The 27,455-nt window shown below is 36.6% G+C and overlaps 1 protein-coding gene across 1 annotated transcript in view; it reads right to left on the reverse strand.

Moving 5' to 3' along the window:
- Positions 1-27,455, reverse strand: part of LOC150086860 (uncharacterized) — a 414,998-nt gene that overhangs the window by 175,149 nt on the left and 212,394 nt on the right. The window contains exon 6 of the mRNA XM_090372302.1: positions 395-538. Within this exon, the coding sequence (XP_090228428.1) occupies positions 395-538 (144 nt within the window). The remainder of the gene's footprint in view (positions 1-394; positions 539-27,455) is intronic.

The following is a 27,455-nucleotide window of genomic DNA, read 5'->3' on the forward strand; positions in this document are numbered from 1 at the left end:
CACAAATTAGCAAGTCCTAACCTGTAATATCTAGGCGCCTCCATAGCCAGGTGTTAGGAGCAGCAGTGCATAGCACACGCTTCTTGATTAGACCGGGGGTTCGAGCCCGTCACCACCAAATACGGATGATGCGGAAAGGTCAGGGAATGACCACCGCATATTCCTGGAGCAATATGGCCTTAGTTGCTAATGCTCCTAAAAACCAAAAAAAAACCCTGTAATATCTGAAAAAAAATGTGTGACAAGCCTCAGGGACCTTTATATAATGAATGCATGTCAAGATTGTAAGTAGAATATAGATAATATTTCGATGATCATTAAATGCTTTTCTACACAATTATTTTAACATTACTTTTACTTTCCTTAAACAACAACAAAAACATTTGTTACTCACAGATATTTTAATGAATGCAGCTGACGAAAGAGATCTTTAGGGATGTGGGATAAACGATTCTTATTTAGTTTCAAGGATTCAAGGAAGGTTAAGTTATCTAATGCTCCTTTTTCTAGACTGACTATCCGGTTATTGCTGAGTGATCTAAAAATTTAAAGGAAGAAAAATAAAAATATATAAAAACATACAAAAAATGTACGTTAAAAGTAACAACCCACAAAAAAAATACATAAAATCGGAACCTATCATCTGCATTACTATCTAGAGGACACACAAAAAATCATTACAGTAGGCACATGGTATCTTTTGCTAATCAGTTTTTTTGGGGAAAAGAAGGCAGCAAATAGTATAAAATAGGAAACTTCAAAAATTTATTCTGAATCCTGACATTATATTGTAAAATGAAATCATTAGAAACCACAGTTTCGTTATCAGAAAACATAATTAAATAAATACTTTCCTACCAACTGTAAAGCCAAATTTCAGAGAAGTGAATGGGTGTGAAAAAAAAAAAAAAAAAAATTTATGCAGTTACCATCATAGCAATGGGCATTTTTGGTGTATCTGGGTGCTATAAAGAATTTTTTTACAGCTAAATTTTTCCAATTAAAAAATAATTAATGATGAAATTGAGAATGAATATTACACCAGAGGAATAGAAAAATCCTCCTATATGATATTTCTCCACACTGCCAATGACAGTTCTACAAAAATAGGCGGCCTTACTGTATATATTGTGTGTATGCAGACCACAGGTGCCTCTGTTTGTGCAAGATGCACAGACTGCAAATAGATTAAATGGAAATTTAATGTTCTGTTCAAATGATTTCAGTTCTTGAAAAAAGGGTCATTTGCCCTCAAAGGAATTAAATCAGGAGACTCAGCAAGTACTCAGCTGCTCATATTAACATTACAGCCTACTCTTTTGCATTGGCTGCATTGTGGTATCACCACAAGCAGGATGCACTGGTCTCTTAGGAAACAGTTATTCTTGGAAATTCTATTGGGAAGATTTTATACAACAAGGATTGATGGAACAAGACTAAGGTATTCTACTAAGGGCAAAGTTGAAATGATATTGTGGAATAATTATCATCTTTTAAGGGCACAAAAGGTCATACCAAAAGGACTCCTTTGTCTCATGCCAAGACATGACATGAAGGAGTTTATAATGAGAGCCTTGTCAGTCAGTTCAGCCTTGGAGAGACTGTACAATACATTTGTACAGTCTCTCCAAGGGCTAGAATTTTTCTTATCATGGCCAGCCATACAGCTGCTGTTAAATAGCTGCATCAGCCATACAGCTTCTGTGGCATATACAACTGCAGCTTGGGGGATTACAAGGTTTGTAATCCACAATGAACTGTGTAAGAATTACTTAAATTGCGATTTGAAGTATTGGTTAAGTTATCAAATTACAACAGTGTAACTGGAGATACAAAATTTGAATATAGTATTTATAATGTACACAGAAAGGACAGCCATGATGGTAGAAGGGGGAGGTAGAGTTTACATTCAGTTAAGAGAAGCACGTAGGTTCAAAAACAGTACAACTAACAGACACAAGCCAGTATGATTGTTGAGTCATTCTGGTGTTCAAAGGATTTGAACACTGATAAACAATGTTCATGGCAAGAGTCTATTATAGGTCAAATGACTGCATGGGGTACAATGAAAAACTATACAGACAAACAGAGTAGGTCAGAAAATCAGAATTCCTTACCATGAGGAATTTTAACTTTCTGGGTATCACGTAAAACTCATGGGGTGTGCCAATTCACTCAGTAACAGAACACATCTCAATTAGCTGGATGACTGTCTTCTACAAAAAGATGTTAGAGAAGCAACAGATTAATAGCAGTGACTCATCATGCATTAAGGCTTTTCAAGTAAGGAAATTTTGAAGGGGCAGTGATCACAGTGTACTGTAAAGGAATTTAGTTAAAAATAATAATAACTATTCTCTAGGGTAAAGGAAAGAAAGTTTGTCTTTGAAATGAGGTTAATAATGATCCTACACCTTTAATAAACACTTTTCAGTGAAATTAATATTAAAAATGCCAACTGGAAAATGTTCAGAGAGGTAATCATACAAGCCACTAAATGTTTTAGTACTGGTATTAGTAATGACAAATTATGCAAGGAAACAAGTTTTTCAGCATCATCAAAAAAAAAAAAAAAAAAAAAAACACTATCCAACACATGTTGATCCCCTCTAATAACTGGTCAAAAAAAAAAAAAAAAAAAAAAAAAATTTTTTTTAATTTCTTTGCTCCCTGTTAAAATTCAGGATGATATTGACTTGTAGATTTGACATTGCTGAATTCAAATATGGCAACCATATTGCTGTAACACCCACCAATTTTAAGGTTGAAGGAGATGAGGAATAAAGTCAAAAATAAATTTCTAGTAAAAAAATTTCATATATTTTAAAAAATTAACCTTACTCTATTTATAAAAATAGTTATCTGTTAAAACATTTATTTTGTCATTTTTTGCCTTTTATAATCATCCACTGGTGCCTTCCGTATGAGATTCCAACAATAGTCTGCCAACATATCTGAACCCCATTTTCAGTGGTATATTTTTTTCATTTGAGAAATATCTTGGTGAAACTTGTCACTAATGTTCATTGGAGACCTCTCCCAAGTTTTCAGGTAAAAAGACTAAATGGGAATGTAGGAAGATCAACAGCAGCCACAGGCAGATGCGAAAGTGATTCTTGAACTGCTTCTACTGGAATGAGCAGCAGCCTAGACAGCAAATTGCTGGGGATTTCAAGCACTGATGGGAGTCATAATGGAACAAGTAAATACATGGGCTGTGTTAGAGTAACTAAGAATAAGAACAGGTGCAAATATACTTGCATGTACACCAATGCTATATCTGCCTTTGATGCATTGGTGTACATGCAAGCATACATGCACCTGTATGTATACTTGCATGCAAATGTACATACAGGTGCATGTATGCTTGCATGTACACCAATGCTACAGTATAGTAGATAAATTTGATGAATTTGAAGTGCTGGTCAAGACATCAAAGGCAGATATTGTTGGGATATGAGAGACATGGTGTCACGCAGATATAAGCAGTGCAGAATTGGAATTTGGGGAGTCCAATGTGTACAGAAAGGATAGACAGGGTAGGAAGGGAGGAGGGGTTATTCTGTTAATAAAGAAAACACATGAAATCTAGGAAAGTGCATCCAGTTGACATGGGTGGACAGTGCAATGTTGAGTATGTTTGGTGTGACATAAACACTGGGAAAGGGAAAATGAGAATAGGAGTGTGTTATATGCCTAATGAATCTGAAAGTATAATGAGCAATTGTGCAGAGAAAGAGTGGGCCAGTAAATCAGAATGTCTTATAATGGGGAATTTTAACTTTCCAGATAGTTACTGGAACTTGTGGATTGCTCACTTGCACACTAGCAAGACTTTTACAGATTTATTGGACGACTGTTTTCTACAGCAACATGTTCGAATGGCAACCAGAGGGGGTAATACTCTTCATGAATAATCAGCAGTGATTATTCATGCATTAAGAATTTGCAAATAAAGGATCCACTGGGTGACAGTGATCACAATGTACTGATGTGGGATTTACTTAAAGATGTAATTGCCATTAAGGGTAAAGGGAAGGGAAGGGCTTTTGCTTTTGTAAATGTGACGACAGGGGTCACAGACAGTTTTTAAATTCTATACAGTGGGATCAAATGATGATGTTACCAACAGTGAATTCTAATTGGGAAGTCTTCAGGGATTTAATCTTGGAGAGTACTAGGCTTTTCATTCCAATTAAGAAATACTGTTCAAGGTTTAGGCCTAAATGGATATCAGATGAATTAATGAGGCTCGTGGCAGAGAAGAAAAATGTATGGGATGCATATAAATTATCAGCAGACAAAGAAGTCTGTGGCACATATAAAATATTCTGTAATCAAGTCAAAAAGGAGGTTAGGCAGGCAAAGGCAGATTATGAGAAATCTTTGGTAAAGAATGCAAAGAGTTCTTTACTTATGTGAACTCTAGAAGGAAAGGGATGAATCAGGTTGGACCACTTAACATAGATTGGTTGACTATTGACGATCATGCTCAGGTAGCTGATAAACTGAGTGAGTATTTTGCATCTACATTCACACGTGAGGAGTTATTCAAGGAGGGAAATGCCAGAAGTTTATCAAACGCTAACAGGGAGCTAAGTGATTTTGTAATAACTGAGAGCAAAGTGGAGGAGAAATTGTTGAAGTTAAACATAAGGAAGGCACCTGGGGTGAACAAGATCTATCCAGTTAAATTAAAGGAGGTAGCAATGGAACTAAGCAAACCATTAGCCATAATTATGAGAGCTTCCTTGGACTCAGGACAGGTCCCCATGGACTGGAGGTATGCAAATGTATCACCAATTCACAAAGGGGGGTTCAAAATGTGACAAGTAACTATCGACCAGTTAGTTTAACTTGTGTTCTTCTTAAGCTAATGTTATTAGTGGAGTCACCTCAGGGTTTGGTGCTGGGTCAATTATTGTTTTGGGTTATTCTCAATGATATCGATGAAGGTATATCAGGCTTAATGTCCAAGTTTGCAGATGATGCAAAGGTTGGCAGGGTTGTTAATGACAGTAAAGACAGTATACTATTTCAATGGGATCTAGAAAAGGTAGGCAGATGGGTGAGAAGTGGCAACTGAAGTTTAACATTGACAAATGCAAAGTACTGCATATGGGTAGCAGTAACCCAAGAGAAAAGTACCAACTGTGTGGTACTACACTCTGGGAAGTGAAAAAGACCTGGGGGTAATTGTGCAGTCAGATATGATGTTCTCTGAGCAGTGCAGATGGGCTGCCAAGCAGGTCATGGAGTTTTGTTAATAATATATAGGAAATTTGCTAGCAGAGACAAGGAGGTGATTATACCTTTCTATAAATGAATGGTCAGGCCACACCTTGAGTACTGCGTACAGGTTTGGAGGCCTCAATTTAGGTTGCCAGAATGAGTACAGAGAAGAGCAACAAGATTGGTGATGGGAACACAGGGGTTCTCTTACTACGAGAGGCTTAAGTTCTGCAAATTTCAGCATCTGGAGACTAAGCACCTGAGAGATGATCAAGCACCTTAATCAAGACTAAGCACCTGTGAGTAAAGTGCACAAGGCCTTGAATGGTTTGCGCAAGCTCAATGCTGATGGAATACTTCCACTTGCTGAGATTAAGAACCTGATGGGGCATAGATTCAAACTGATGAAAAACAGTTGTACAATAGATATGCGGAAGTTTGTTGTTGTAGAGGAAGTTGATAGCTTAAATAAATTTAAGGCTGAACTAGACAAACAATTGGAGCGACCGGATGGATGAAATGGGAAGGGGTTTTTTTTGGCTGATGCTCTACAATAGTGGTTCATAACCTGGGGGTACATGTAACCCCTAGGGGTATGTGAAAATCTTTCAGGGGGTATGCAGGTCTTGATGTGTAAACATATGTAAAAGACAATATTTCTTGTAATAAACAAAAAAAAAAATTCATCCCTTACGAATATCACTATATGTATTTAACGATATGAAATATATTTAAATTATTTTACTTACATTTTTACAACAAATAATTGTTGAGAACTTTTAAATTAATGTTTTAATTTCCACCTATCCTCTCCATCATAGGCCGGTGCATGATTTTCCAAGAAACAATAACTCAGTTTATCAGAGCAACCGGTAACTAATTTACTTTTATCAGTTCCAACAATAGCGCTGTCCTCCTGTCCTCCTTCCCCTCGTACAATAGCTTGGCAACACAAAAAAACAATAGGCTGCCACACTCCTGTTTCAGTTATTCACAGTTGTTTAACTTGTTTTGAGCTGAATAATGGGGTTAACAATTTTGACGAAAATAAAAAATAAATAATAAAATGTTCTTAATTTGAATTTTTATTATCTTATTTGTATTTTTCTTTGACATTAGAAAATACTATTTTTTTGTAATTTTAAAATAAATTTATTTTTCTTTTTTCAGTTTTGTGTATGGCTACTAAAATTTGGGCAGATGGGAATGAGAAGTGGCAACTGAAGTTTAACCTTGACAAATGCAAAGTACTGCATATGGGTAGAAGCAACCCCAGAGAAACGTACCAACTGTGTGGTACTACACTTAAGATGGTAGAAAATGCAAAACACCTGGGAGTAATTGTGCAGTCAGATATGAAGTTTGCTGAGCAATGCAGACAGGCTGCCAGGGCAGGTCATGGGGTTTTATCAATGATATTCAGGAATTTTGCTAGCAGGGAAACGGAGGTGATTGTCCCTCTGTAAAAGGCAATGGTCAGGCCACACCTTGAGTACTGCATACAGGTCTGGAGGCCTCATTTTAGGAAGGATGTAGATTTGTTTGCCATGTACAGAGAAGGGCAACAAGATTGGTGAGGGGAATGAAGGGATCCTCTTACCAAGAGAGGCTTAAGTTCTGCAAATTGCAGCAGCTGGAGACTAGGCATCTGTGAGGTGATCTGATTGAGATGTATAAGGCCTTGAATGGGTTGAGCATGCTGAATTCTGATGGGATTCTTCCACTTATTCAGCTTATGAACCTAAGGGGCATAAATTCAAATTGAGGAAAGACAGATGTAGAATAGATGTGCGGAAATTTGTGTTTAGCCAGCGGGTGGTTAATTGCTGGAACAAACTTCCATCTGTCATTGTGGAAGTTGATAGGTTAAATAAATTTAAGGAGGAACTGGACAAACATTTAGAGGGAATTGTTTTGTAAATTTTTTTTTTTTTTTTTTTTTTTCGCTGATGCTACGTAAGCTCATACACTTGCTTTCTTGTATCACATGCCACTACTACTACTACTACTACTGGAGTAGACAAAAATAAAACCGAACTATTAGTGAAGCTGGCTGTTAGCTGGTTTTGATAAAATTATAAGTCATTTTTATTTCTCATTACTTCCAGAACCAACCCTCCAATGTCAAAAAAAGGAAATATAATGAGTCATATGTATGCTTTGGTTTTACTTTTACTACTGAGCATGATGGGACACAAAAACCACAACGTTTCTTGTGCAGTAAAATTTTGGGGAAACCTTCCAAATTAAAAGAGCATCTCACTTTATTATATCCCAAATATGTATCAGACAGTCCAGAGCAATTTCTCATCAAGAAAGCTTGGTTTGAAAAATCACATACATTACAAAAATTTGGATTCACTCCTTCACAGAAACATGTCTTGAAGCATCTTATAAAGTTACATATAGCACTTGTAAACAAAAAAAAACACACACAATTGGCAAAACCTTAGTAAAACCCTGTGCTTTGGAAATGGTTGAACTCTTATGTGGTTTAAATGAAAGAAAGAAACTTGAAGCATTATCTCTTTCAAATGATGTTATATCGTCTAGGATTAAAGATATGTCTGATAACATTTTAAACCAGATAATGGAGGAATTAAGAGCGACAGCATACCCTTTCGGTATTCAACTTGATGAAACTACAGACATTTCTCAATGTAGTCAGCTTCTAGCTTTCGTTCATTACCAACATATGAATATCATCAAAGAAGAATTTTTTTTGCGAACCTCTCCAAGAAATTACGAAAGGCATTGACGTATTTAATATGTCGAAAATATCTTTTTTGGAAAACAACATTTTGACTGTAAATTAAAACTTGGCAGTATTTGTACAGATAGAGCACCAGCAATGCTTCAAAATACTTTAGGATTTGTTGGTTTAGTAAAAGAAAGCAATTCCACAAACTGTTGTAATGCACTGTATGTTACATAGACATGCTTTAGCATCGAAGACTGCCATCTAAACTCAATCAAATCTTAAAAACCGTAGTAAAAGTTGTCGACTTTATCAGATCCTATGCTTTAAATCACAGAATTTTCAAAAAATTATGTCAAGAAATGGGAGCACAACATGAAATTCTTCTTTATCATACTGAAATATACTGGCTTTCCAAAGGGCAAGTATTAAAATGCTTATTCGAACTTCGTGCAGAAGTTTTGTACTTTTTAAAACAAAAAGAAAGTTTTATTGCCCAGCAATTTGAAAAACAAGGATTTGAAATTAGTTAGGCTTATTTAGCAGATATTTTTGGCCATATGAATGAAAATTAATCTTTAATTCAAGGAACTGCAATTACTATCATCATTGATGTCTCTGAAATATTAAAAGCATTTTTATCAAAGTTACCACTTTGGAAAAGAAGACTGGAGTCATCCAACTATGCAAATTTTCTAAATTTAGAATCAGCTTTAAAAAAAGGATCAAACAATGACATGATCTTGCCTGTTTCTGTGCAGACAGATATTATTGTACATATGGACAAGCTTCAAAGTTCTTTTGATAATTATTTTTGTTCTGATGAATTAACAATGGCAAAGTGGATCTGTAATAATTTTATTATTAACATTGATGATATTAAGGATGAGGAATCAATTAAAAATTTGACCTTGATTTAAGATCAAAAGAATTGCAAAAACAAAAATTTAAATTCTACATGTTTAGAAGAATTTTGGTCTTCCTAAAGAGTAGCCTATCCTACATTAGTAAGAAGAGCCATGAATCTTTTAATTCTATTTGTGACAACTTGTATGTGCGAAGCAAGATTTTTGACACTGGTTTCATTAAAAACGAAGAAACGAGATAGCCTTCTTGTGGAACATGATATGTGTGTTTCTTTAAGGTGAATGTTCCCTAGTTCACCATTTTAACAATGAACAAACAGCAACAATGCTCACATTAAACTACTGGTTTTATTTTTTCTATTTTCTTTTTTATTTATTTTATTTGTATACATTATTTATGCTTGTTAAATATTTAAGATTACTGAAATATTGTAGAAATAAGTAAACAAAGATATTTTATAATGGGGGTACACAATTCAGGTTAAATTTGACAAGGGGTACGTAGGTAGAAAAAGGTTAAGAACCACTGCTCCACAAGTTTGCTTTCTTGCATAATATGCCTGAGCTAATGGTAATATATATATATATATATATATATATATATATATATATATACAGGGTGTTTCAGTTAAACGTTTCAGAACTTCTAAGAGGGGTAGGGTACATCCTGACAACTCGAAATCATATAGCAATGTGGGGTCGGAAATGCTTTCCTGCAGGCGCCTCCGTAGCCAGGTGGGAAGGAGCAGCAGTGCGTAGCACACGCTTCTTGATTAGACCGGGGTTCGAGCCCGTCACCACCAAATACGGAGGATGCGGAAAGGTCAAGGAATGACCACCGTATATCCCGGAGCAATATGGCCTTAGTTGCTAATGCTCCTAAAAACCAAATAACAAGCTTTCCTGAAGCGGTGTTGTACACAGAAGCACCATAAAGAAAAGAGACCGTAAGTGAGAAATCGTTTTAATAATACATGGAAAGAAGCAAAAGGTACATGGATTAAAGTAAGTGTTCGAAGTTTCTTCCACGGGCTACAATGCACGCCTCACATCTCCGATGCATGGACATCCGAACATTCTGGAATACTCCAGGCGAATTTCGAATTTCTTCGGCAGCTACTGCGATTCTTGCAACCAGCTCCTCAGCATTGTCAACAGGGGTGTCATAAACTAGCGATTTCATATGACCCCAGAAATAAAAATCAAGACATGATAGGTCGGGTGACCGAGCAGGCCAACGCACGGGACCACCACGTCCGATCCACTGTTGACCAAATGTGACATCCAGGTAGTTACGAACATCTCCGCTATAATGGGCAGGGGCTCCATCGTGTTGGAACCACATTGTCTGTTGCGTCGATGCAGAAATCTGTTCATCTCTCAAAAGTTGTGGCAATACTTGCTGCAGAAAGATCAAGTAGATAGGTCCAGTTAGATGACACGGTAACAGGTAAGGGCCGATGAGGCGATCTCCCATAATACCGGCCCATACATTGACCGAAAATCGAATCTGTGCTGCACGACGTCATATTGCATGCGGGTTCTCGACCGCCCAGATATGGTCGTTATGCGTGTTGAAAATTCCTTCCCTTGTGAAGGATGTCTCATCGGAAAACAACACTTCAGCAGGAAAAAGGGGATTTGTAGCACATTTTCCAAGGTACCACTGTGCGAAAGCAATACTAGGTGCATAATCCTCCGGTTGCTGTGTCTGGACATGCTGCACGTCAAACGGATGCATGTCTTGTTCTCGGAGAATCCTCCAGACGCTGCAATGGGAAACCCCGACTGCGTTTGCTAGACTTCGTGTACTCGTTCTTGGATTCCCCTGTACATGCTGCAGCACATTCTGTTCGACGGCTGGAGTCCGTGATGTTCTTACCCTGTCCCTGTCAGCTCTTTCAAATGAACCTCTCTCAGCTAACCTCTGGTGCAGTCTTGCAAAGAAATTATGACTGGGAATACGCCTCGTCGGATATCGTTCCGCGTACAAACGCTGTGCGGCTGGCCCACTACAATTTGCAGCCCCGTACGCCAAATGCATATCGGCTAACTCTGCGTTCGTGTAATCATCCATCCTACTAACTTGGCGTTCTTGTTCAAGAAATTCGAAATTCGCCTGGAGTATTCCAGAATGTTCGGATGTCCATGCGTCGGAGATGTGAGGCGTGCATTGTAGCCCGTGGAAGAAACTTCGAACACTTACTTTAATCCATGTATCTTTTGCTTCTTTTCATGTATTATTAAAACGATTTCTCACTTACGGTCTCTTTTCTTTATGGTGCTTCTGTGTACAACACCACTTCAGGAAAGCATTTCCGACCCCACATTGCTATATGATTTCGAGTTGTCAGGATGTACCCTAGAACCCCTCTTAGAAGTTATAAAACGTTTAACTGAAACACCCTGTATATATATATATATATATATATTTTTAAAATAGGATATTTGTCAGTAGCATGGCAAACCTGAAGAGTGAAAAAAAAACTTAACCTAAAAATAACATAATAATAATAGAAAAAAATATATGGGGGGGATAAAGAAGAAGAGGGTAGTGTTGAAGCAACGTTCCTAAAATAATTTAGAAAATTAAGCCTATTAAAAGAAATTTAGCAACCCCCCCCCCCCCCCCAGCAAAGGCACCCGTTTCCAAATTATGTCAATTCTCACTAAAGTGGAAATGTAGACTAACAACATTACATGACCAATTAATAAAATGAAATAAAATATAGCTTGACCATTATGCCCCATCTCAACAGAGGACCACAAGGCCAATAATAGTCAGGGAGTCACTGCATTTCAAATGCTAAACAAATCAATGCAACAACGGAATGATACTATGATTAGAACCGCCGATGCAATAGATTTGCATAGCGGTGGTCCTTATGCAGCAAAAAATAATAAAACAGAAAGCCTAGAACATGGCCAAACCACACCACTGACAAAACAATAGTTGAACTGAAAATATATAAAATCAAATTGAGCTATAGATGGCGGTACGAACTGCCATCTATACTGCCTTAAGGTGGTATAAAAGGTCGTGAGCATGGTTTGTAAATTGTATTAGTTACCAACTGAAATCATTAAACACACTACACTTTCATTGTTATCACATATTGTTATAAGAATCAATTTTAAACGCCTTTGTGATATGTTTTATGGTCGTGACCTCCAGAAATGGAGGTCACGACCATAAAACAATTTGCACTTTCCAATTTATTGGGCTTTTCTGTTATGTACTGCAAGCAGTTATAAACAGCTAGTAAACTCGATCTTCTTGCATTTGCAAAAATACCAATAGCTGGAATTGTGTGGTTTTTTACTTTATTATGGTGAAATGTGTTTCCCCTTTACTGAAATCTTCAATCGTATAAAAAATATAAATAAATTTTCAGAATCTTCTCTTTATTCCTTTTCAAGGTTTTATACACCTCAATCAGATCACCTCGCAGGTGCCTAGTCTCCAGACACTGTAATTTGCAAAACTTAAGCCTTTCTTCGTAAGAGAACCTCTTTGTTCCATTCATTAATCTTGTTGCCCTTCTCTGTACTCGTTCCAACAGCTCAATATCCTTCATAAAATGAGGCCTCCACACCTGTATACAGTACTCAATGTGTGGCCTGACCATTGCCTTATACAAGGGGATAATCACCTCCTTATCCTTGCTAGAAAAATTCCTGTATATCATTGACAAGACACCATGAGTTACTCATGCAGACCGTCTGCACTGCTCAATAAACTTCATATCTGCCTGCACTGCATTGGAATTGTATTTGAACTTGAATAGAAATCATGACTCAGACCAGAGCAGCAAAGCAAAAGGCTCAAACTAATGGGAGTGCTGTAGCTCAGGGGAGAACTGAGGGGGGGGGGGGCGGTTGTCCTCTGAATCACAGCCTTTTTGAAATGCACTGCTTGTGGTGCCGACTAAGAGAATAAGTGACAGTGGTACTAGTATCAAGAGAAGGAAAGCGATCGAGTTGAAACAGGAAGTTAAAATAGTAAGGATGCATGAAAATAGGCCTGACATAGCCGAGTGGTCAGGAGCGAGAGTGCATAGCACGCGTTCCTTGAGTGGACCGGAGTTCAAGCCTGTGACTACTAAATATGATAAATATTTGTATTGACGATTTATTGTAAACCCTACTGACTTGGTTGTTGTGCCGGAGTATAAACAGAAAAAAAAAAAAAAAAAAAAACCCTGCCAAACATTAACAAGTATCGCACAGAATTCAGACTTGTCAGTGTCAACGGTGAACAGGAGAAAGACAGAATAAATAAATAAATTTTCTGTTTATCAGAGGAGTTCACAAGATAGACAGAATACAAGAAACAGCACCATATTCAGCAATCACGGGTTTGCACCCGGTCACTCAAGGCATGTGTACTTATGCACCCGTGCGCCTGACCACTAGGAATACGAGAAGAGGTGAAAGGATCGGCACCAATGAAGTCAACTATAATAACCAAAGCTACAAAATACAAATCAGTTTTTACAGTACAATAACGTGTTTTTTTTTTTACCCTTCCTTTTGTTTTCTTATGTGCCACTCTGGCTACTTCACCGCCATTCCCAGATAAAGTTTTTAATTAAACTAATTAAAAAAATATAACTATTTTTCTTCATTCTTCTGAGGATATTATGTGGTTTTTTTAATTTTCGCATATCAGGGATATAGTAGCAATATTTTATTAGTCATTCCCGAGTTAATTACGTAAAAAGGCCTGGAACATATCTCTTACGTCTGGGACTTACTGTATTTTTGGATTAACCAGAAATCGATTATCCGGGATTTTTTTTTTTTTTTTTTTACCATCTATCCCGGAACATCGAGAATCTACTGTATATATGCACATACACAGGCCATACAATACCCATACACAATGCTTTTTTATCTGTTTGAACAGTGTTCCAGAAGTTAGCTATAAAAATATATTACTTTAAAATAAAAAAGTATTTATTATTACTAATGTCACTGGCAGCGTGATTTCCTAAAAATTTTCTCGGGGATGGACCCACGGGAGCCCTCTTTCCTGGCGCCTCCGTAGCCAGGTGGGAAGGAGCTGCAGTGCGTAGCACACGCTTCTTGATTAGACCGGGGTTCGAGCCCGTCACCACCAAATAGGGAGGATGCGGAAAGGTCAGGGAATGACCACCGCATATCCTGGAGCAATATGGCCTTAGTTGCTAATGTTCCTAAAAACCAAAACAAAACAAAACAAAAAGCCCTCTTTCCGAAAGTTTATATTTTACAAAAAAAAGCCCTACCCGAACGTGTTTGGCGATATAACGGGAAAAAGTATCCGCAACGTAACTAATCATGGATTGGCATCTTGCCAATAATATGGGGCGTCTCTGCATTATGCATTTAGCCGCATTTAAATGCGACTAAATTCATAACAAAAATGCTAATACAGTATTTAAAACCCCGAAAACACACACGCGCGCAAGTTTTTTCGGATTAGCTGTTTTCGCTTTTGCTGAACTACTGTAGTTTATGAACCATATGTGAGACTATAAGTTGCTGGAGAAGCCTTCATCCTGCAGTGGATTGAAAATGGCTGATGATGTGAGACTAAAGGAGTCCATACGTATGTAGAAAGTTAATTTAAGAACATCAGTTAATATGTTTATAATAAAACAAAAGAAGCGATGCGTTAATTTAAAATTAATATGTCAAACTAAAATATTGCTATTATATAATAACTTCAACGAAAATCTCAATATAGCATTCCAATAAATTACTTATCAAAGTCCATTATAGAACACGCAGATGGGAAACAGCGCAGGAGCCGAGCAGTCTAGTAGAGCAGGTTTTTCTTTCTTTCTTTCTTTCTCTCTCTCTCTCTCTCTTTTAAAGCTCAATACCGGCGCGGCTAAACGTGTTCGGTTACACGGAATTGTGAGTCAAGGGCCTCGAGCGAAAGGAGAGCAAGAGGACATATTTTATATACAGTATATATTTATTTATTTATTTTAGCAAGTAGAATGTAAGGCACTACAAGTGAGTTATATCAGTCACCTTGCAATTTTGCATATCTAAAGTACATTACATTATAATAGATTCATGAAATTAAGAAAAAAAAATTATTTTCTTGTAAAGTACAGTATTACAATACAGTATTTGTGTCTGAAATGATACCAGCCCAGATCACTATGTTAGAATGCAGCATCTCGATAATCCCAGTCCTATTAATTCGAGTTTAACAATAGGGGAAAAAAATAAATAAATATCGCCTTTACGTAAGTTTTTGCCGGCAGGTGCAAACTTTTTAAAAAAATCGTGGAAACGTATGCATCCCGTTGGAATAAATAGAGGTACTGTATTGTGAAAATATCGTAATGTGAACCCAGTAATATATATATATATATAAGATTGTAAAGGTTGCAGAGCTACTTCAGTTGGAAGCTGATGCCAAAGACGTGGAGGAGTTAATAGAGGAAGAAGAGAAGGAATTATCTAAAGAAGAACTTATTGACTTGCAGGCAGCGATAGTGAAAGAAGAAAATGCTGACGAAGCTCAACTGAACCAAATGAGGAGCCGAGACGCTTCACACCAGAGGGAGATGGCAATGGCATTTCGTGAAATTGCATCGGCAATGGCGAGGTTTGAGAAGATGGATCCTGACATCGAACGATTCTTAAAAGTTAACAGAGGGGTGAATGATATGCTTGCTACAAAGAAATCTACGATGAAAAGAAAAAGCCACCGTCCAGTCATCCATTAATATGTTCTTTCGTAAGGTTTAGCAGCCGACCCCTTCTAAATCTCAACAGAGGGGTGAATGATATGTTTGCTACAAAGAAATCTACGATGAAAAGAAAAAGCCACCGTCCAGTGATCCATTAATATGTTCTTTCGTTAGGTTGAGCAGCCGACCCCTTCTAAATCTCCATAGCAGTGTACTTATCAGCTGAAGACAGCTGATAAGTACGCTGGCACCGATGCTCTAGAGGTAAAACTTAGTGACGTTATGTTTGTCTCCTCTCTTTTTTGTAATTTTATAATTAAAATTTTTTTTTTTAAATTGCACGCTTTTGTAATTTTTCCTGCGCATGAGATAAATTGAATAAACACAATAAATCTATTTACATGTTCGTCGAACATTTCTTTTTTGATTCAGAGTATTTTCGGGACTAACAGCACCAGGGATTTACCCCATGTCCGCATCTTTTTTGATTCAATCAATTCAGCGAGCACAGTTGCGAGTGCTGCACATGGATAGGGTAAATTCCGGCTTACGTAATTGTGTTACGTAACACAATTACGTAACGCAACCCTTATAAGTCGGGGAGCTCCTGTATATATATATATATATACACTGGTGTTCAAAGAAAATGCATCACCCCTTAAAATTGTAATTGTCGTCCGAATAACGTATGTATATGTCAATATTTCTTACAGATTGCATCAGATAAGATTGACATGTGTAGGTGATGACGTAATATTGCATCAGCTGTTACTTTCAGCTATATAAGCACGCTCTGCAAGAGTTGCAGTCATTCCTTGCTTGTGTCAGGATGGCGAGTTACGTGCAGTTGACGCCACGAAGAAAGAGTGCTATTGTGGCTTTACACGAGGATGTTCTTCCCGTCATATTGCTTATAGAGTGTCTTGCAATCAGTCGACAGTGAGTAGAACACTGGTTCTGCTGATAGAAAAAAAGAAACTGGACGCAAACGAGTCTCTACGCCAAAACAGGAACGCGCTTTGAAGCTCTTATGACTTAAAAACGCTAAAGCTTCTTCGTCTGAGCTGAAAACGGAATGGGAAGGACATACAGGAGTGGTAGCAAGTGCAATAACAGTCAGAAGACGCCTCTTCAAAAATGGACTTGTAGCCCGTCATCCTAAGAAGCCCCTCCTCACACAAAAAATGAAAGAGGTCCGATTAATTTGGTGTAAGGAGCGTGTCAAATGGAACCCCGAGCAGTGGAAGTCAGTTATTTTCTCGGATGAGAAGAAATTCAACCTGCATGGCTCTGATGGAAGACAAACGATTCGCCGTAGACGTGGTGTACAATACCATCAGACTGTATGGTGTCTACAGTGAAATTCCCTACCAACCAAATGATATGGGGGTGCATTTCGTATCGCGGAGTAGGTCATCTGCAGTTTATGAAAGGTTCCGAAAATACCAATGGCTATATTGGAAGGCAAATTGCTGCCAACCATTAGAGACCATTTCAACCTGCCAAGTGAGGCATCTTTCAGGACGACTCTGCTCCTTGTCATCGGGCGAAAAGTGTAAGTAGGCACTTCTGTAGTTACTTTAGCTTCATTTCTGCATTAGAGGTTCGATAGTAATCTGTTTACATTTGTTACAGGTGAAAAAATAGTTGGAAGAATGGTCCATTACAACTCTTAGCTGGCCAGAAAACAGCCCTGACCTGAATCCTATAGAGAACTGTTGGCTGTGTGAAATCTGCTGTTGCCAGAAAGAAACCAAAGACACTTCGTGAACTTCAGGAAGCCATAATTCTGTTTCGAACCACAAACTATCAGTTGATTACCTTCAGAAATTGACCATGTCAATGCCTCGACGGTGTGCTGCTGTCATCAGGGCCATAGACGGTTCAATTAAATATTAAGTTTGCACCTGGTGAACTTATCATTTTGTTTTCCATTTAAAACGATAAATTGAAGCAAATTGGGGGCTTCTGATAACATTTCAGCCATAATTGTCGTGTCTACCAAAACTGTTATATAAAGGTTGCAAATGCTCATTTTGGAATATTTTGAGAGCAGCTGTCAAATGTTACTTAGCTTTGCCTTAACTATTAATAAATATATTTTGTTTATGTAATGCTAGTCATTAATGTAACATACCATCGCGAAAAAGGGTTAGAAATGTGAAATTCCTAGGTGATGCACTTTCTTTGAACACCAGTGTATATATAATTTGTAAAATAATAAGAAAAGTTTACCTCAATATAGTACGTAGAACACTTCCGTATGATACTCCCCAAAAATAAAAAATCGAAAATCTTACATTAGAGTAACAAACAATCAAAAATCAATTTAACGCAATTAAAAATAAGAAAATTAATTAAAAGAATTTAATGAAAAAATTGCAAAACGATTTTTCTTCCTCTCTTTTTCGTTAAATTCTTTTAATTAATTTTCTTATTTTTAATTGCGTTAAACTGATTTTTAGTTGTGTTAAATTGATTTTTAATTATTTGTTACTCTAATGTAAGATTTTCGATTTTTCCGTTTTAATTTCTGGAGAGTATCATACGGAAGTATTCTACGTACTATATTGAAGTAAACTTCTCTTATTATTTTACAAATATTGATATCAACGTAGAACGTATTGGGCATTACAGCTCTGGTTCATACTATATATAGTATATACAGCAGACTCTCGATTTACCGGTATCGGATTAACCGGGACACTTCAAGACTACAAATTAAAAAAAAAATATATATATATATATCAACCAGAAATAAAATTCAAGTAATAACTAGAATAGGTATAAATATATTTTGCAAGTCGTAAATATGCGACAAGAAGCGGCGTTATAAGTCGTCACTGGGAGATTAGGGTACCTATTATCTTACAACATCCGCCGCTCAAAAAAAAAAGAGAGACCAAATGTTTTAGTGCGTCGCGTCGATTGTTGTGTTCAATCAGCACAACAAAAGGCAAATTTTGTTCCGCTATTTATGTCAGGGATATCGGAATTTTTATTATTATTATTATTTATTTACTTATTTATTTATTTTTATTTTATTTTAGTTCCGAAATCGCAAAAATGATGGGCAAACGCAAGATTTGTTCATTCAATTCAATATTTTTTTTTTTTTTTTTTTTTTAGATAATTTCAAAAACTTGAAATTATTCACAAGTTTGAAAACGGTGCATCCGTTAAACCTTTATAATGCTGGTGACCAAACCATTTTTTTTTTTTTTTGGTAGTTGTTGGCGAATCGGCTTCTGTGGCCATAATACACCTCCCAAGGTTTTTGCAGTACTTTGATGCAAGCCCGAGGCGGGATTCGAACCCGCGACCTTTGGGTTCCCAGGCAGGCACTTTACCCACCCGAATAGCCCGGTCGACGACCAAACCACACGCGACACTTTAAAAAATAAAGTGTCCGAAGTCTTTGAGCGCAGAAAGCAGAGCTACATAGTTGTTACTGCACCTAACAATACCTCTTCAGTGATCAAAGAGTTCTATATTCGCATGCCACCATCTTTTTCATTTTTTTTTTTTTTTTTTCTTCCCCATGTGCTGTCTGGAGTTCCCACTCTAGTGCAGCCAGTTTATTTATTCATTCATTTTCATTTCATTCATTTATTTATTTTATTTGTTTTTCTATTCTTTATTTTCTAAATAAAATTATTCTTTTCTTTATTTTTATTAAATTATTATTTTTCTTATTTATTTAATTTGTTCTTCACGCGCTCTGCCTTGAGATCCCACTCTAGCGCAGCCAATTTACTTATTTTATATCTTTTTTTTTTTTTTTTTTCATGCGCTCTGCTTCGAGTTCCCACTCTAGTGCAGCCAGTTTATTTACTTATTTTATTTTATTATTTTTATTTCTATTTTTATTATTTTTATTCCTATTTTGTGGGAACTGCCTTGAGTTCCCACTCTAGTGCAGCCAATTTATTTAAATTCGCTTTTTCTTATTATTATTTCTTTATTTTTTATTATTATTTGTTTTATCATTATTATTTAATATATATATATTTTTTATTAATTTATTTATTATTATTATTTTACTTTTTTTTTTTTTTCCTAACTGCACCACGGGTGGTTTTTTTTTTTTTTTTGGGCTCTTCTGTCTTTATCTCCACCCTCTGGAATGGGCCCCCAGAGGAATCTGTTCCACCTTCTGGCAACACTGGGTGGGTCAGAGTCTCTCTTGAGACAGTACGTGTTTTTCTGGGACTGGCCCACCTTCCCGTGGTGTGGACGAGTACCCAGAATCATCTGTCCAGGCGACTGATGCTTCTGGGTAGCCAAGGGGCCAGAACATAACAACAGAACACACACATAATACACACAAACGTACGTCACACACATATCTGGCACATTTGTAGTGATACTGTTCTTCACAGAGACACGAAGCGGAGTTGAACAAACGTTCTAGGTGCCGCCCTTACATATACACTTTTTTTTTTTTTTTTTATGAAACCCCAAACACGAAAGGTATCAAAACCTATAGTACTTAGTACCGTGCATGGGTTGAAGGAGACATATGGGGGGGGGGGATGCCGGAAACTTTGCTCTAGAGCAGGGGTGGGCCACATCCGGCCCGCGACGATGTTGAATCCGGCCCCCTCGGTAAATGCATAAATATAGAAAATCCATACCTGACTACACTCGCCGTAAACGTTCGGCTTAATTCGGTTCAATCGGGAATCGCGACCAGTACAACAGTAACCAAGTGATTCTACGCAGCGTCAAAGAGTTATTTCCTAATTATTATTGTAGCATCGATCGAACGAAGTTCCTTTGGGTTTGACTTCTTATTGAAAAACATAATATTGGTGCGAGATGTTTTGTGCCTTTTCTAATTATTACAATTTTTAATTTAATATAATTTATAGCCCATAAAATGAGCCAATTAAAAAAAAAAAGAAAAATTGATGCCGAATGCCGCATTTTCAATGATAATTGGACATTCAGATATATTTTTTTAAAATACATTAATAATTTGGTAATTCAAGTAATATAACATTTTTTAGGTTCTGATTTTTTTTATTAAATCGTTCAATCTATTCCGGCCCGCATCATGATGCGAAAATTTCATTCGGCCCGCTGACGAAAAAAGTTGCCCACCCCTGCTCTAGAGACTAAACATGGGTTTCACCACTTCACATGTCCACTTTAAAAAATAAAGGAAAGCTATTAGATTTAAAATCGACATCTTAAAAAATAATGGGAAGCATCGTATCGGACACGCGAGTAGTACGTGGTAAGGTTTTTAGTTTTTTTTATCTATTGCCATACTTTTTACGTAGATTGTTGAACATTTTTCGATACAGTAAGTCCACGACTTACGTTGTTTATATATATTTTTTATATGACTGAAATTTCAGTGAAGGGGCCACACACATTGCACTATAATACTGTAACTTAAAAACCCACAGAATTCCAGCTATCGGTATTATCGCAAATGCAATAAAATCGAGTTTACTTCCCGTTTATAAATGAATTGCAGTAACAGAAAAGCCCAGTAACCCGGAAAGTGCAAACTGTTTTATGGTAGTCTTCTTCTTCAAGGAGTGTTTCTATTTACAATGGATTTCCTCAGCCTACAAGTTATTTTTTGGTAGGAAATTTTTCCCGCCATAAAGTGCTGTTTAAGATATCTTGGTCGGTTAAGCCTCGGGCTGTCATGCACTCCCATACCCCATCCATCCATTTCCTCCTAGGTCTTCCTCTTCTTCTTCTTCCAGGAGGTATCCATTCCAGGATAGTCTTTGGATAGTAGTGACCTCCAGAAATGTGCTTTAGTAAAATGTGAGCTCGCGTGGGGTGATAATAGTGAGTTTTCGCCTTAACCCTGTGAAGTTATTGTCAGAAAATTTAATTTTGACTGTTGTCGTCGTGTCGACTAAGAGACAGCGGTACTAGTAAATCTATCAAGAAAAGGAAAGCAATCGAGTTGGATCAGAAAATTAAAATAATAAGGATGTATGAAAATGGCCAAACATTAACAAGTATCGCGGGAAATTCAGATTTATCAATGGCAACGGTGAACACGATAATAAAGGAGAAAGACAGAATACGAGAAGCGGTAAAAGGATCGGTACCAATGAAGCCAACTATAACAACCAAAGCTACGAAACACATCAGTTTTTACAGTACATGTACTAATATGCGTTTTTTCTTCCTGTTATGTTTTCTTTTCTTATGTGCCACTCTGGCTACTTCACCGCCGTCCCCAGATAAAGTTTTTAATTGAATTAATTAAAAATATATAACTATTTTTCTTCATTCTTCTGGGGATATTATGTGTTTTTTGTAATTTTGCCATATCAGGGATATAATATTTTATCAGTCATTTCGAGTTACGTAAGAAGTCCTGGAAAGTATCTCTTACGTACATCGGGGACTTGCTGTATTTTTGGATTAACCGGGAAATCGATTATCCGGGAATTTATTTTACCATCTATCCCGGAAAATCGAGAGTCTACTGTATAAGCATACAGTATATACGGCAACTCCCGTATCCCTGGACTTCTACACACGGTTTTACTCTAACACGGTGAGAGAATTGCGGAAAACTTCGCATAACAGTGCATTTTTGAAGTTTTGTGCGGGGGAAACCCTGCTATTATTGTGAATGTACTTTTTTAATTGTGGACTGTATCGGAATCATAGCTTTATCGCTCAAAGAAGTAAAAATTAAATGCGTGTTGGAAAAATGTATGGCCAGAGTCAGTTCATTCAGGAAATATGGTTGAACCGACAGAAAACGGATTCGGTGAGATAGTAGAACTTGCTAAGTTGGTAGGAGGAGAAGGTTTTAGTGATATGACTACTGAAGCCGTTCAAGAATTATTGGTAGAAAAAGAAGCTGGTGAAGCGAATTTGGTGGAAATGGCATCGGAGGTAAACCAAATCAATTCAGAGGGTGATATCGCAGATGAAAATTCTGAAGTTCCAAATTTTATATTAAAGGGCATAAATTTAGCCAAGCAATTAGAATCTTATTTTTTGAATGCAGATCCTCCGACTGAAAGGAGCGCAAAGTTCAAAAGGGAGCTTCAAACTTGCTTAGCTCCATACCATGAAATTTACAAAGATCTATCAAGCAAAAGCAAACAAGCCCAGATTACTGATTTTTTAAAGAGAGCAGAAGATGCACGAAATCTAGATGCTGCAGAATAAAGTTCAGAAGGTAAAGATATTCTGCAACGGAGAAAACGTTCTCGTTTGATTGTGCTTAGCAGCGACGAAGAAGATGTTGTTGTTATTTGGTTTTTAGGAGCATTAGCAACTAAGGCCATATTGCTCTGGGATATGCGGTGGTCATTCCCTGACCTTTCCGCATCCTCCCTATTTGGTGGTGACGGGCTCGAACCCCGGTCTAATTCCGAAGAAGAAAATTAAATGAACGTACATTATCTGACATATACGTATCACAGTTTGTAAGTTCAGTTATTATTATTTTTAATAAAAATTAGGTTTCCGATAGTCATAAAAAAATGGTGTATTTTTGTTAGCTTTTAGAACGTAACCCCCCCCCCCCCTACTTCTTAGTCCTATATAACACGGTTTTGCACTACAAGAGATTTTATAGGAATCTAACTACCGTGTTATACGAGAGTTTTTTATATATAATATTACGGCTACGTTTTTCATTAATTATTTATTATTTTTACTTTCATTAATTAAAGATTTTAAATTAATTTTAAAGTAAGGTTTTTATTAATTTTAATAGATTAAATCATAAATATGTATATTTTTTAATCTATCATTCCATGTATAATTTGAGTTTTCAGAAGTCTGAGTTTGCTCTAGTATCGTGCACCTCAGATTATCGAAACTGTGATGTGTGCTATTAGAAATATACTAAAAAAAAAAAAAAAAAAACCGGAAAATTTCACCTTAACACACCCACTATATTTAACTTTCACCACCAGTAAAGAATGTTTAATCATCTTCAATCGGGAATATAGTTAGTCGATTACAAAAGAAGAAAGAGAGAGAGAGTCCCCGTGGGTCATGTTTTTTACCCAGCACAACATGCAAATCGGAGACAGTGAACATACATTTACAGACATAATGTGCAAACACTATGACTAAAAACTTGGACACTGTTAAAAAAAAAAAAAAAAAAGGTGCGATGCGCTTTGTTCATGAGTAAAAAACAACAACTAAAGAACTAACAAAAAAAAATGATACACTACGTCGGAAAACCCCAAAACAAACGAACACAGCGTAGAGAGAGGATTTTTTGTCCCTGCTTCCTAACAGCTTCACCAGATTCCCTCCCCTTTTTATTTTTGTTTTCGCCAAAACCCCCTCCCCGCCTATTCTCCGTTCTCAACATCGCTGTTCACTACCACAAAGCAGCTGGTAATAATCATTAAAAAACTGCAATGGTAAGATACGAGTACAGTACAGCAAGTTCAGTGAACAACAGCGGTTGTAGAACTTCAAACAAAAATAAAATGATGACTGCTTTTAAGAAGGTGCAGCATCTACAATCAGTAGTTCATAATTCATTTGACAACAGAATGAATTTAAGACCACATTCATTTCTTTTAATTAAAATTTAAATAATTACTGCAGGCCGTTGCAAGCAACTAAGGCTGTGATATGCTAGTGTACTGTATGTGTAAACTCGTTCTGTGTATTGCATTCTATGGTGAATCCTATTTAGATGGATGAAAAACTGTGATGCCCTCAGCCAATATTAACCACCGCCACCTTGTTTTTGCGGTGGACTAACTCGGCCATTGTTAAATTGTATATATTATTATTATTATTATTAATAGCTACATGGTGCAAGGAAGCCTGAGGCTTATACTGCACCAGACAAAAAAAAAAAAAAAAATAAAATAAAATAATAATAAATAAATAAAAAAAAAGAGAAAAAAGTTCCCCATCTTCAAGGGATTCTAACTCAAGCCTTTTCTATATGGTGTAGAAGAACGATAATTTCAACTACCGTAATATCTCTGAAAGTGTTTTTTTTTATTTATTATTATTATTATTATTATTTTTTTATTAAAGCACATGGTCTTTCTTCTCACTATAATCATATGCTTACATTTTCATATAATGACGAATTTCTGTATAGAAAAATAAATGATAGGGCGTGTCCATTTAAAATATATCAGAAGTATGAGAGTCTTAGAAAATATATAAAGGGTTTGGCGAACGAAAAAAATGGTTGCTTGCCTAGCCTTACCTTTAAACTAGTCATTGTTGTAGCACTGCATCTTTGCTTCTATTAGAATTAAACTTTTATTTGCATTTCAGAGCTTTATCGTTGGCAATCAGTTTTAATGCAGGCTAGAGTCAAATCAGATGCTTCGTATGAGATTTATGTATAGAATACAATGTATTAAGAACCCAGAAAGTATAAAACATTATTTTTTAGAACAGAGAACAAGCTGGAAATTAATTGCATTATTATTATGCAGTAGACATGAACCAATTTAACAGAAATATATTAGGTTGGAAAAACAAGAATGATCAAAGGAAACCGCCATACAAATGAAAGAAACCAGCAGTTTTAAAATTAAAAAAGACAATTTAGGAAAATCCCTAAAAGGCAACTTTACTCTCTTCTAAGAATGGAGGTAATATATAAAACAAATGCTACGAAATATGACGCACGAAGTAGAAATATGTGCCTGAACGGAACACGGCTAAACAGGTCCATCGGGCTACAGTCCTCCTGGACGTAGGAAGGTAAATGTTCTCTTCGAGAAGCTCGTCGGGTTGGAGGATCTCGTAGTAGCTCAGGAATAAGAAGATAGAGGGAAGGGAAGTCACATAACCCCAGAACCAAGCAGTCTGGCAGCTCTTTCCTACAACTTGGCTCCGTTTGTTGGCATTGGCAATTTGTATCCGTTGAAATGAATCGCTGACATGATAAATTGTCCTCCATGGGGAAAGACATCTACGTAGGGGTTGTAGTGACGTACTTTGGTGCATGTACACTGTCTACGGTACAAGATATAATCTATATGACAGGAAACGCGCACCTTTAGCAATTCACTGACGAACCGTAATCGTTTCTATGGTAACAAACACTGACGCAAGGACGTTTTGGAGGAGGTGTCAACAAGCCAACAGCTTTGCAGTTGCCATTTGGAAGAATGACTGCTTTAGATGGCCTAAGATCTAAAAATAGTGAAATGATACCAAATTCTGACAGTGTGACTAATCCTAAAGCAAACGGGTACAGCTACAATAACCTGCAACTTTTTTAAACAAAGCCCTGAATTAAAAACTAAGGCTTTTCTGCCCCCAGTTGGGAATACTCATTTTTGTGATGGACAATACCACTAATAAAAAAAAAAAAAAAAAAATATATATATATATATATATATATATATATACACACACACACACACACACCAAGCAGCCCTTCATTCCTGTTCAAAATGAAAAATAATGAAGTGCTAATCTTAAATGTGATATTTATTTCTACTTTCTTGTACTGTTATGCTATTCAAAAAATTTTTTTTTTTTTTTTTTTTTTATAGTTGCTATAGTGTCAACAAGAGGATTAACAATAACTTTCGCTTGCCACTATTCCAATTTAACCAAATCACCAACTACACTGCTGATAAGTTATCTAGTTATAGAGGAAAACAAGGTGAAATAAGAAGAAAAGAAGCGCTTGATGTCTTTCCATCGAAGGTATTGCAATGACCTGTTGAAGTTAGATGTTAATAATAGCTCTCTGCTGATTCTCCATGTCCTCGTGGGTAGTATTGTTGCAAGGATGGATATTCTCCCCACACCCGGTGGAAGACTATTTCTACTTTCTTGTACTGTTATGCTATTCTAAGAAAGTTTTTTTTTTTTTTCAGTTTTATCTAGTTATAGAGGGAAAAAAGGTGAAATAAGAAGAAAAGAAGTGCTTGATGTCTTTCCGTAGAAGGTATTGCAATGATCTGTTTAAGTTAGATGTTAATAATAGCTCTCTGCTGATTCTTCGTGCCCTTGTGGGTAGCATTGTTGGAAGGATGGCCATTCTCCCCACATCGGGTGGAAGAGACCAGAGTTTGAATCCTGTTGATGATGGGAGGAATTTTTATGGGTCCTTTTCACAACATGGCTGAGGTAGTCGGTCTCAGGCAAGAGAAGCATGGTTTTTTCACCCGGAAACTTGTGTTTTTCATCCAAAAACGACCTCAAAACCCACGCAATTTACAGTCAATATACACGGAGCAAAATGGCCTCAGTTGCCGATGCTCCTAAAATCAAACAGCAACAACTGATTCTCTCTGCGGTCTCTAGGTTCCGACATTCGCACGGGGGCCATGCTCTTTGTTTCCAGTTTGATGAAGATATCTTTATTGAATTTGTGGATTGGATTATTAAACACATTAAAATGAAGATTAACAATAATCATCTTTGATGGTTTTAATCTTCTTATGCCTACTAAACAACAGTTATTTTTCCAGCTACTTCAGAATCTTAACGTCTTCAAATTGTTAACTTTCCTTAACAAGTCGAGAAGACACTAGATCTGGCTATAATCAAGTCCTTAAAGAAATGTTTCTTCGCTGGTGACATCCATCAAGGAATAGGCATGACCAATCATATATTGACAGAAACTTTGCAATAATAGAGTGAGGGAGGAAGATGTTTTGAAAAAAGAAAAAAAAAAAAAAATCTTGAATATGATGCAAGGAAAGTACAAACTTTTCCTGCCCTACTAAAAAAAGAGAAGAAAAATAAATAAATACAGCAATACCCCGCATAGCACTGATAACTGGTACCGAAAATGTTATGGAAACCGTACTGATTGAGGTATAATTATAATGGATTTTAATTGAATGTGTAGCAGAGAAATAGTCTATAAACAAATTATAATAAATCTATAAACAATTTGCACTTGATAGCCAATTAAAAGGATTTGAAAAAAAAAAATATTGCAAAAATTTTATTAATGAAAAGGTAACATGAGAGATGAGAAAAAAAGCTTTATTGTTTATTTAG

This window comes from Mastigoproctus giganteus, chromosome 4 (genome assembly GCF_048544385.1).
Source record: "Mastigoproctus giganteus isolate SK-2022 chromosome 4, ASM4854438v1, whole genome shotgun sequence".
NCBI lineage: Eukaryota > Metazoa > Arthropoda > Arachnida > Uropygi > Thelyphonidae > Mastigoproctus > Mastigoproctus giganteus.